The sequence below is a fragment of the Delphinapterus leucas genome, chromosome 2 (genome assembly GCF_059928025.1).
Source record: "Delphinapterus leucas isolate spDelLeu-1000000601 "Yukka" chromosome 2, BTC_Dleu_Yukka2, whole genome shotgun sequence".
NCBI lineage: Eukaryota > Metazoa > Chordata > Mammalia > Artiodactyla > Monodontidae > Delphinapterus > Delphinapterus leucas.
In genome coordinates, this window is record NC_143130.1 from 135,704,293 (window position 1) to 135,716,598 (window position 12,306).

The 12,306-nt window shown below is 50.2% G+C and overlaps 1 protein-coding gene across 5 annotated transcripts in view; it reads left to right on the top strand.

Moving 5' to 3' along the window:
* The window catches only part of SAMD4A (sterile alpha motif domain containing 4A), a 236,184-nt gene that overhangs the window by 198,236 nt on the left and 25,642 nt on the right, over positions 1–12,306 (top strand). For all 5 annotated transcript variants that reach the window (XM_089907725.1, XM_089907723.1, XM_022570521.2 and 2 more), the window contains 2 exons: positions 5,520–5,853; positions 8,109–8,194. In XM_089907725.1, coding sequence (XP_089763851.1) covers positions 5,520–5,853; positions 8,109–8,194 — 420 coding nt within the window. The remainder of the gene's footprint in view (positions 1–5,519; positions 5,854–8,108; positions 8,195–12,306) is intronic.

Below are 12,306 nucleotides of genomic sequence, written 5' to 3' on the forward strand. Positions count from 1 at the left end.
CTAGGTCCAGAGCGCTTCCACTCAGTTACTGAACACTTACTAAGCTGCCTTGGACTAGATTTCCCCTGTCCACTGGAGGCTCACCGTGAGGAACTGGTGGTTCCCACCCTCGGGGAGCTCAGGACACGAGGTACCACAGATAGACGTGTAGTGGTGCTCTCAGAATCCAGCGTGATCCACGTCATCGCTGAGGCTGGTGGGGACGTCTTCCTGGGATGAAACAGGCCACTCCACCGCGATGAGGATGGAAAGCAGAGGGGAGCCAGTGCTGGCGGGAGGACTCGCTGGGAGCCCGTGGCCAGTGGTGGGCCCCTGAGCCAGGGCGGGGGCCGTGACGGTGGAGAAGGATGAGAGAGTCAGTTAGCGGGAGTCCGGGCATTGGCAGGAGGTGTGGGCTTGGGTGTCATGCGATTTGGGAACTGAAAATAGAGGAGGAGCTATAGCGTGGGAGAAATGGAGTTGAGTCTGGCGGATGCAGCCTGAGGTGCCTGTGGGACACCCAGGCAGAAACAGCAAGTCAGTGTCCAGGAGAACAAGTCTAGAGTCCACAAGGCTTTGAAAGGCTCAGCTGTGGGTCGTTTGTGTGTGAGTGGTGGTTGGTACCCCCAGAAGTGTGTGGTGAGTGACGAGAGCCGAGAAGAGACCCTGGGTGGGGGGCAGCAGAGGACACGGAGGGACCAAACAGCGACAGACCCCTGAGGGTCAGAGAGCGAAGGAGGGACCATGGAGGGGTCACATCCCATGAGGACTGTCACTGCCCCCTGGAAGTGGCCACCAGTAGCTCACTGGTAGCCATGATGAGTAGGGTTTCAGAGAGATGGGAGGGGAAGCAGAAACCCAAGAACCGGCGAGCATGAAAGGATATCGAAGCTGTGGGGTCAGGCAGTGTAGACTTCTCAAGGTATTTGGTAGAAAAGGAAAAGGAAAGATTAGAATGGTCACTAGGGCAGATTTTCCAGCATTTATCTTTAATAATGAAAATGTTTCCATGTGCTTTTATTTACTGTCTTTTTTCAACTGACTCCCAAATGATGAAGTTGAACCATTCTCTGAGCCTGGGAACCTGGCCTGGAGAAAGGAGACACACACACACACTCACACACACACACACACTCACACACACACATACACTCGCACACGCACACACACTCACACACATACACTTCTGTGTTGCCACTGCTCCCTGTCCTGGCAGTATCCTCACGCTGCATGGGTCCCGGTAACCGTAAGCATCTTAGGGCAAATGTTCTCTCATATTTGTTTTTACAGCCCCAGTGTCTGACAGTGCCCGGCCCGTAGGGAGAATACGGTTAAGTAGACGCAGGAGTGCTATCTGTACGGTGAGGAGCCCAGTGCTTCTCACACAGAGAGAAGGATAGAGCCATGGGAAGTTACGTAAGTGCCGGGGCCGCCACTGGCAGCCGAAGCTCTCGCTTCCAGATGATGTGCCCCTTGTGGCTGTTACATGCCCCTAGAGAGGCTCTGAACCAGTCTTCCTCCAAGACCTAAGAAAGCCAGGCCAGGAAGGCTGGGATAGTCAGATTGTAGCCTCCTTCCCACTTGTCGGCCCTGAGCTGTGCCTGCCTGAATGGACTGCTGTACAGGAAGGACCCGCCTTCCCACTTCTGCTCTCACGTGAGCTCCTTGGCTCTGCATGGGAGTTAACGGGCAGCTTTGCTTCTTTTTGTGTTCATAACACAGGAGTATATTCATGGTATGAAGGATCAGTAGAGACTTGGGCTGATTCCCTGTTTTTGTCATCATGGAGAATTCATTCCCACAGCCAGTCGAGGGTACAGGATTGAGCTAGCTTCCTTCTCAACTTGGGCCCTCAGTGCTGAGTTCCAGACTTCACTCTGAAGAGTCAGGAATGTAACCGGATGGTCATAGTGCCACCCCACGGAGGCTGGCATAAGCAGGAGTATTGCCAGCTGGTCACAAGCCAGGTGTTGTCTTTGAGACAGTGGCTTTGAAGTCAAAACAGAAGTCAAACAAAGCATGATTCCTGATTGTGATATTTTCAGAAAGTGTCCAACATTATTCATTATGTTTATGGTTTCCTTGTTGGTGTAGTTGTCCCCAGTAGAATAAGATCTGAACTTGGGACAAGTATATGCTCCCTGTTTGAAGGAGTTCGGCTCTTAGCATAACCCAGATCTCCTTCCCCATCACTGAGTAACTACAGAAGCCTTCATGCCACGTGACGAGAGCAGACAAGGTTTCAGTGGCAGTCGACAGAGTATCACAAGTGTGCATTAGCTCCCCTCAGTGGTAGCTGCCACGCGGGATGGCACAGCAGGGGTACACGTGGTCACCCAGAGGGGCCTGCCAGCTCCGCCTGCCCAGCCCCCTTTCATGGGGAAGCCTCATCCCTTCTGTCTCCTCTCCTTTCCCCTCCTCAGTCAGGGCTGACCTTCCACACCCAGGTGCTGGCTGGGCGGTTGGCAGAAACTGGAGGACCTCGAGGCAGGGGTTGCCCAGTTGGCGCACAGTTTGGTCAGAAAAGGCAGCAGGGGCTCTTCTGGCATAGGTCAGCTAGCTTGCCTCCCTGTGTCACGCCCTGATAGATCACCAGGTCCAAAGTCAAGGAACCAGTCACGTGACAGCATCAGACTCTGGGAAAGGGCTGGTCCAGCCTGGGCAGTGGGAAAACTGGGAATGACCAGGAGCGTCCTGACTCACGCATCAGGCTGGCAGACACAGGCTGCAGGCTGGTCTCACCACACACGGCCCTCTCCGCCAGGTTTAGAAGGAAGAGGGTAGACTCTCTGAAGCCTGCCTCTTTAAAAGGAAAATGGGATTCTCTCCCCTGAAATAGGTGGGATAGTGGCCCTGGCCAGGTTTGAGACAGTTCTGGTGGCTACTTAACATTTCACTTCCCTCCGAATCCCTGGGTGCCATGCGATTTGGCAGCAACTAGGCTGAGGCACAGTTCAGGCTCTGCTTCCAACCCGCGAACAAAGCAGGTTCCCACCAGCGACGGGGCGGGCTGTCGGTGCTTTGCTGCCCAGAACTGAAACATGCCTGTCCAAGGCTACGTCCTCAGATTTCCTCTTTCTAACTGATTGATGGGCGGTCCGGGTGTAGAAATGATCACATTCCATGAGCTTGTGTTCCTTGACATCATCAAGCAATTTTTCTTGGTAAGAGAGGATCCCAGGAACGGGTTGGTACTCATACTTCAGGCTTTTAAAATTATGTCCTTGCTATTCTGGGCTCTCAGAAGATTAAATACTTCATTAGTAATCAGGGCTCTGGTAGTCACGGCCCTTCCCGGGTCCCGGGCAGAGGTCTCCTGCCTAAGCATTGGGCAGCACTGTGGCAGGGCAGGTCCACCCACCACACCACAGAAGACCCCCCAACCCCTGACCTCCAGCCCCAAGCATCTGAGCCTGTTCTGTGCCTCTGCGAGCATCGGGCAAACAGATAGATGTCTACCAGAATCAACTTTCACTCCTTTTTCTAATAAATAATGCCCAGGATATAAAACTCTATGTATAGGAGGATCTAATTTTATTATATAAAGTCATGTATGTATTACAGACGATTATATACATTACAGGCATACCTCGCTTTATTGCACTTCGCACATACTGCCTTTTTCTTTTTTCTTTTTAACAAATTGAAGGTTTGTGGCAGCTCTGAGTTGAACAAGGCTTTTGGAGACATTTTTCCAACAGCATTTGCTTATTACTTCATGTCTCTATGTCACATTTTGGTAATTCTCACAATATTTCAAACTTTTTCATTATTATTATATTTGTTATGGTGATCTGTGATCTTTGATGTTACTATTGCAAAAAAATTATGACTCATTAAAGGCTCCAGTCATGACTAGCATTATTTAGCAATAAAGTTTTTTTTTTTTTTTAAAGACTTCTATTTTATTTATTTATTTTTTGGCTGCGTTGGGTCTTTGTTGCTGCACGCAGGCTTTCTCTAGTTGCGGTGAGCGGGGGCTACTGTTCGTTGTGGTGCGCGGGCTTCTTATTGCGGTGGCTTCTCTTGCTGCGGAGCACGGGCTCTAGGCGCGCGGGCTCAGTAGTTGTGGCTCGTGGGCTCTAGAGCGCAGGCTCAGTAGTTGTGGCGCACGGGCTTAGTTGCTCCACGGCATGTGGGATCTTCCCGGACCAGGGCTCGAACCCGTGTCCCCTGCATTAGCAGGCAGATTCCTAACCACTGTACCACCAGGGAAGCCCCAATAAGTATTTTTTAATTAAGGTATGTACATTGTCTTTTTTAGACATAATGCTATCGAATATTTAATAGACTATAGTGTAGTGTGAACATAACTTTTATATACACCAGAAAACAAAAAACATTTGTGTGACTTGCTTTATTGAGATAACTGGTTTATTGAGGTGGTTGGGAACCAAACCCGGAATATGTCCAAGGTCTGCCTGTATAGTATATACAGTTCTCATCTCATGTAGAAGAAATTCTTGCATCCCTGCCCCAGACTGCTGACTCCTACACTCAGGCCCCCATGGCTCCTTGGACCTCATTTTCCACCCCCTCCCCTCCCCCACCCTGTTCTACCCCAGCCCTCCTTGCTGTTCCTCACACACTCCAGGCTCCCACCTCAGTGCCTGTGCCCTCTGCCTGGAGCACTCCTGGGAACCTGCAGCTCAGGCTCAACTGGGTTCCTGCTCCAATGTCACCCCGTCACGGAGCCTCCCCTCCCAGCAGCCCTGCCCTGTGCCTTAGTCTCTAGCATGACGAATGTTCATCTCATGGCAGGATGTAAACTCCCTGAGGGAATCCTACTGGCTTTCTCGCCATATCCCCATGCCTAGCCCAGTGCACAGCAGGTCAGAACACCCAAAACATACTTACAGATTTAACAAAGAAGCACATAACGCTGAAACCTGCAGCTTTACAAATATTAACATCATCACAACCACCTGATGAGGCAGGTCCTGCTGTTACCTTCATTTTATCCACAGGGAAACTGAGGTACAAGGAGGTTAAGTCATTTACCCAAGGTCACACAGCAGTGTCAGAATTCAAACCCAGGCATCTGTCCTAGAGTCTGTGCTTTTAACCACTGCCTGTGTTGCTTGTGTCATGCGCTGAATGAATGTGTGAATGAGCATGTTCCTTCATCTAAAACAAATCACATGCAGGTCAGGAAGCCACCATGTGACCCTGTATAACTTTGTTATACAGCTTCTAAAGTGTGTGAATGTAAACTAAATAAATGCAGTTTAAAGAAAGGCATTGAGGAAGCCAGGGAAGGAAATGTACCAAAATCATTTTAGTGATCATCACTAGATAGTGGGATTTTAAAGTGATCATATTTTCCTTGCCATACCTGTATGTATTTTCCAAGTTTTCTGCCTGGGCTAACAATAGAATGATTCAGTTTTAAATGGTTGCTCTTCCAAAGAACATTCTAATGAAGGGGTCAGCAGCCCTGAGCCCTGCGTGGGAACAGCTCGGGGAAGAGGCGGGGCGGCATGGAGGAGGGTCACCCAGTTCCTGACCCTCATGGAGGTCTTCTCCCTCCGACCATCCAGGACATCATCGAGGGGGGCAACCTGCGCATCCCCCTCCAGGAGCTGCACCAAATGATCCTGACTCCCATCAAGGCCTACAGCTCCCCAAGCGCCACCCCCGAGGCTCGCCGCCGGGAGTCCCAGGCCTCACACCCTCCTTCGCTGATGGGCCCGGAGAGCCAGAGCCCCGACTGCAAAGAGAGCGCCGCGGCCGCGGGAGCCACGGCCACTGCCTCGGCTGGGGCCAGTGGCGGGCTCCAACCGCACCAGCTGAGCAGCTGTGACGGGGAGCTGGCTGTCACCCCCCTGCCAGAGGGGGATCTCCCTGGGCAGTTCACACGTGTCATGGGGAAAGGTAGGACCCGATTCTCCCGCCTCCCCTTTCCTCTTCTCGACACCACTGACCAGAGCTCCCAGTTCCCGAGAACCTTCCCCAGGGTGCTAGGCGAACTACCAGAGTACATGTCATTAGCCCATTTTACAGATGAGGAAAGTGCGGCCCGGAGAGGTTAAGGTATTTGGATCTGAACTTCAAGCTCTCTGATCCCCAAAGGCGTCTTCCTTCACCCTGGCTCCCTTCTCTCCCACTTCCTCAGACCAGGGCCTCCTGGGCCCTGCTGGCGGAGCGCTCATTGGGCCTTTGGACGCTCAGGCGGAAGGCCGCGTTCCCACGGGCCACAGAAGGTACCACAGCCACACTGTGTGTGTCTGTAGGGCAGCATAGAATTCCCACGTGGTCCTTCGGGTAAGAGCGCCCCTTCTGCCTGCGACTGCCCTGTGCCCGGCCCTTGTGCACATATCCTTGACCCTGTCTGACACTAGAATAATTTGTGCTTGATGGGGTATTTCTCAAAAAATCTCGATTATTTAAAAAATGTAGCGAATACCAGTACTTTTCCTTTGGGAAGGGGAAACAAGTTTTTTCTCCTTCCATTGTGCAATATTTCAGACCATTTAAAACTGGGTTCTAACAAAAAGGACAGCTGAATCTTACAGGCGCAGTGAGACACTCCCTATGGTACATGTCCTTAAAAAGACTGAAATCTGTAGAAATCTGGCTCAGAGGAGATGGTTTGTAGCATCCCTTGGAGCTGAAATGCTGGTAGCTTCCTGGTCAGGGTAGGTCCCGCCACCTTCTCACTCTCCCCCACCCCCAAGTGGGCTCTTTGCTGTGTGGATTAGAGCAGATGGCCCCATGGGTGGAGGTACAGGTGGGCGTGGTTACCTGAGAGTGTGGTACATCACCCCCCTTCCCTGTGATAAGACCCATGTGGGCTCTGCCCTCAGGGGACTCGCAGTCCTCTGACATGGTGTCTTTTTAAATTTTAACTACTTTCAAATAAATTATAAAATTAATTCATGCTCTACATAAAAAATCAAAGCTAAACAAAATAGTGAAAGGTGAAAAATACGCCCACCTCCACCCCAGGCCCTGCCATCTTCGTCCTCAGAGGTAACCATTCTAAACGGTGCGGAATATCCCTTCAGAAACATTATAATCATATACAAGCTCATGAGCATCCTTTTTACACACACACGGGTCTTGCTTACATGTTTCTCTGCAGCTTGTTTTTTTTACATTATATGCTTTCAGTATTTCTAGCAATACAAAAGCACCACCTCATTCTTTTTTAAAGGCTGCATACTATTCCCCTGTGTGCATAAACCATAATTTAACAGGGCCACAATTAATGGGCATTGAGATGGTTTCCATGTTTTGTTATTACCAACAATGCTATACTGAAAATCTACGTGAAATGGTATAAATGGGATTCTATGACAGATTGGTTATGCAGGATTAAGGAGAGAAAGGAATCCTGATGCCCGGTTTCAAGCTTCATGGCGAGGCATTTTTACTTCTCACTGACGTCTTTGTCAAACCATCTCCACCTGGCCTTCTAAACATTCCCATCAAAATCAGAGCATCAGGGCCTCTAGGATGAGAATAGAATGGGCTACACTAGCGTGGCCATGACCTGTCCAGGGGGGTTGTGTCCTCCACCTGCAGACTAGCTCTGCTCTGTCTCTGCGAGAACTTCCTTGAGTGTGTAGGTGAATGTGAGCCTGTGCATGTATAAATGTGGGTATCACTTTGAGAAAATCACCCTCCTGTGATTGAGTAGCAGGCTCCCCGCTCATGTGCGTGCCCACACACCTCACATCCTAAAAGATGTGCCAGCCTCGCTCCTCCAAATGAGATGTGCGGCTCATTCATAAAATTATGGCTCTTGCTCTCTGATAAGGGCTGATGGTCTTTAATGCCTTTGAACTCCCTCTCCAAAGGAACCTCTTTCAAAGACAGGGCTCCTGACGCTGCTGCATTCTTCCTCTCCCAGAGTGGGCAGGGTTGCAGAAGGCTTAATATAGAATGGTATGCGTGGAATTAACCAAAGGGGCTTCTGGAGGCAAGGGCTCCTGTGGTAACCAAGCCTTTGACTTCAGTGGAATGAGGAGCCTCCTGGCCTTTTTTGTGAACGTGACATAAAGCCACAGTCACACATACCTCTCAAAATATTGGTCCTGAAAGGAAATCAGAGGCAGATCTCAGAGGTTAGGATGGGTGTACATTTCTCTAATTCACCTTCCCTTTTTTATTTTTTTAATTCCCAGTGTGCACACAGCTCTTGGTCTCCAGACCCGATGAGGAGAATATAAGTTCCTATTTACAGCTCATAGACAAGTGTCTAATCCATGAGGTGAGTAGTGACAGGTTTCACAAAACTGCTTTTTCTCATTGCTTAAAAGTGGTTCTCAGAGTTTCTGTGGTATGATCATTTGGGTCTCCAACACCTTGTGTTTGAGTCGGGGGGTCATTAATAATAGCTCGGGCAGAACTTGGCTGTGGTGGCTTCAAACCTAAACGCAGCTTGCGTATTACTCTGGGGTCCAAAGATTCACCTGGACTGAGCTCTGACTTGGGGGCAAATGCCTGAGAGAAACGTCCGGCTCCGGAAGCCTGCCCGAGGGACCGAGCCTGGGGAGGCCGACCACAGTCCTGCCACCTAGCCCCGGGGGTGTGGAAACATTTCCCCTCTGAGCTCAGGAAAATTGGAGGAGGGCGGGGAGAAAAGGAGAGCGTTCAGAAGAAATAACGTGTGTCTGTGTGTATGTTGTTTGGTGGTTATTCTGCTGTATTTTGACTTGTGATTCTTATAAGAATTGGTTTTATTTTTTTAAATTTTTATTGGAGTAGAGCTGATTTACAATGTTGCATTAGTTTCTGCTGTACAGCAAAGTGAATCAGCTATACGTATACATATATCCACTCTTTTTTAGATTCTTTTCCCATAGAGGTCATTACAGAGTATTGCGTAGAGCTCCCTGTGCTATGCAGCAGGTCCTTATTAGTCATCTATTTTATATAAAGCAGTGTGTCTATGTCTGTCCCAATATCTCCCAGTTTATCCCTCCCCCCACCCCGCTTTCCCCCTTGGTAACCGTAAGTTTTTTTTTTTTAACATCTGTGACTCTGTTTCTGTTTTGTAAATAAGTTCATCTGTACCATTTTTTTAGATTCCACATATAAGTGATAACATATGGTATTTGTCTTTCTCTCTCTGACTTACTTCACTCAGTGTGACAATCTCTAGGTAGCCTCCACCCAAACTCCCACTCACCCTTTTCAATGTCCAATCCTGACACTGCTCTCATTTGGGCCAGCAAAAAAACAATAGGAAGGAGAGAAGGCAAGAACAGGGGATGGATTTTAGAGCTCATTCATTCTGTAGATATTTATTAAGTACCTAGGTCCTGCCCCCGGCTAGGGAGCTTCCTGTGGGAGGGGAGTGGGTGAGACAAAAGGAAAACAGGTCATCACACATATGACAATAAGGCCACCTCCGAGGAACTGGAGCCCAGGAGGTGTGGCGGGCACCTACCCAGAGCCCAGAGGCACTCCGTCCAAGCTAGACCTGAAAGGCGAGCAGAATCTTAGTGGGAAAGTCTTGGTCCGTGAGGAAGCGGAAGAGAGCAGTCAGGCAGAGGGAGCAGCGCTCGGAGGGGCCAAGGATGCTTGGAGTAGGCTTCAGCGGGGTCTGATCAGGGGAGCATTTACATTTCTGAAAAAGCAAACCAGAACCCTGCTTCCTCTCCCACGCCCACACTCAGCACTGAGCCTTGAAGATACTGCAGGACAAGTTCCCTCCCACCTCGCCTCCAGTCTGCTGAGCCCAGGAGACAAAGTAACCAGTCCTCCAGCTGCCTCCGTTGGATGGTGCACTAGCTTCCTAATTGGTCCACACCAGCCCCGACACTGTGGCCTGGTGCTTCTCCCTTTCCTGCCATCCTGCATGCCCTCCCTGGGCATCCCAGCTCTCCTTTCTGTGTCTTTCCCCTTTTCCTCCCTGGAGCTCCAAGTGACAGGTGCCAAGGTGGCCCCGTGTGGGCTCATCTCCCCTGACTGCAGTGGAGGGGGGCGCGTCACTGACGGGAGTCACGGGCAGAAAGGAGCTTGTGCCCTGTCCGCTTGCCTGCATTCATGTCAGGATGGAGGGGCCTGCTCTCTGCTTCGGGAGGGAAAATGGTGTTTGAGGCTTTTTATGATTTGAGTTTGAGTAGAAGGAACATGTTTGAATAATTTTCCACAGCCTCGGGTTATTCTGTGTGTGCAGAACCCACCCTCCCCGCGAGGCCCTGTCGAGGCACAGTCTCCATCCGGGCTGAAGACTCACCGGGGCTCCGAGACACAGGGCTCCCTTTCACAGCCCGATCTTGCTGTTCTTTAGCCAGTGGATGGGAGGGTGTTGACTGCCGAGACACCTTCCTTCCTCCCCAGGGACAAAGGAGCCAACTCCCTAGAGGAGTAAAAGGACAGGAAAGTTCTGAATCTTATTTCTGAGACCAGTCACTTCATCTCCTGGATTATAAGCCCAGGCTTCTCGCCTCCTTTCCGTCTTGAGAAGGTTCTGGGAAGACGAGCTCTTGCCCCCTTTATGACCCTTGTAATCCAGCCACAAGAGCTGTAGGACACATCTTCATCCAGACAGACATATGGGTCTGGGCCTGACAGGGACAGAGAACTCAGAAGTGGCTGACCGGCTGCGTCTGGGCGTTCTAGATTCTGGAGTCTTCCTTCCCCTCCAGCCCCCGAGGAGGCTGCTGCCAGCACAACCCAGAGCTGCCTGGAGCCAGCTGAGATGAGGCGCTGGCATCCCAGCTGATAGCAGAGCTCCCACAACTGAGTGCTATTTGCAGGCACACACGGGAAGCAGCTCTCAGAAATCACTCATTACCAGCCATGGTCTAGCTCCTCTCCAAGCCTCCCAGCCGCAGCTCCCAGGACTGAGAACAGCCACACACTCAGCACTCCTGAGGGGCCCGTTCCCATCTGCAGCCCCAACTACGTGAGCCTGTTGCCCCGCTGCTGAGTGGATGAGCTGACCTCTCTGAGGGGGCATAAACATTTCCATCTTCTTGGGTGCTCCTTGCCGCCATGGGAGATGTCACATATGAGCCAGTGTCCCTGGAAGCACTTTGAATGCACGTCTGTAAAGTGAGCCATTTGCTCCTTTGTCGCTTGGAAACTCAGGTGGGCTCCAGACCAGCTCAGTGTTGTAGTTTTGAGACCTCGAAGACATTGGTTGGAGTTTAAGGCCAGGGTTGAATACCAAAGCTTATGAATGTGATGGACTTTCATATGCTGCCACCAACGGGCTGGTCCGTGCAACCGAAAAACCTAGTCAGGGTCTGTGGGTAGCACACAGTGAACCATGACGAAGAGCGAGGCATGTTCTGAGTATCCTAAGTGCCCTTCGTGTGTGAATTTCATTTAATCCTTACAAGATCCCTTTGATGAGATATTATTAACCTGAGTTTTTAGAAGGAGCTGAGTCTCAGGTAGAGGAACTTGCATAAAGATGTGCAGGGATTCAAGCCCTGCCCATTTGCATCCAGAGGCTTCCACTGACCCACTGGGCTGGACTCTCCTCTCCTCCCCAAGTCATCTTGACCAGCGCACCTGCATCTTGTGTCCTCGCTCAACATTTGGCTGAATAAGCTGGTCAGAGGCAGAATCTACCCATCCCTTTATTAGTCTAGCAGAAATGCTTGCCTTTTGCAGTTTTTGAAGCTATTCCTGTATAGCTGGACACTCGCTGAACATCACCAGCAAATGAGAGGGACCACAGAGGAGAACCACATCCTCACCTTTTAGCCGTGAGACCATCCACCATGCACCTTACGGCGTGTCAGCACATTTTTCTCTAACGGGGCACTGAGTGCCTGCTGGGGAAGTCCACCTTGATGACTGTGCTCAGTGGCATCTGGCTAAGGTCAGCCAGGAGGAAGGGGTTTGCAAGTCGTCAGTACCTTCTCCACAATATGACAAACGTCTTCTTGCTTTTGTTCACATAGCTCTCCTGTGTTCAGGTCCTTAAAGATGAAATGTCATTGGAAGAAAATAAAACTGTCATTTTTTTCTGTCTGTTTAAGGAATCTGTTTCCTTTATGGGAAACAGACATATAGTCTGTTACTCTAAGTATTCATTTATTTCTACTTAAAGTATTTCATGCTTTATTGACAAAACTACTTGGGTATGGTATCTCCATCACTGTTACTGCTAGTCAGTCAGATCCAGTGGATTTATGACAGTGCGTGGACCACAGTTCTAGGCACTTGACAGGGGTTTCCTATATTGCATGTGTGGTCCTCACCGTCTAGAACACTGCATGGCCATGGCTTATCTGCAGCAGAATTCCCAGGGCACTTGCTGCAAACACAAACCCCCTAGACTCCTCTCCATATCTATGAAATCAGGCTCTGGTGGGGAGAAGGGGTTCAGAAATCTGCATTTTAACAGTCTCCTGGGGG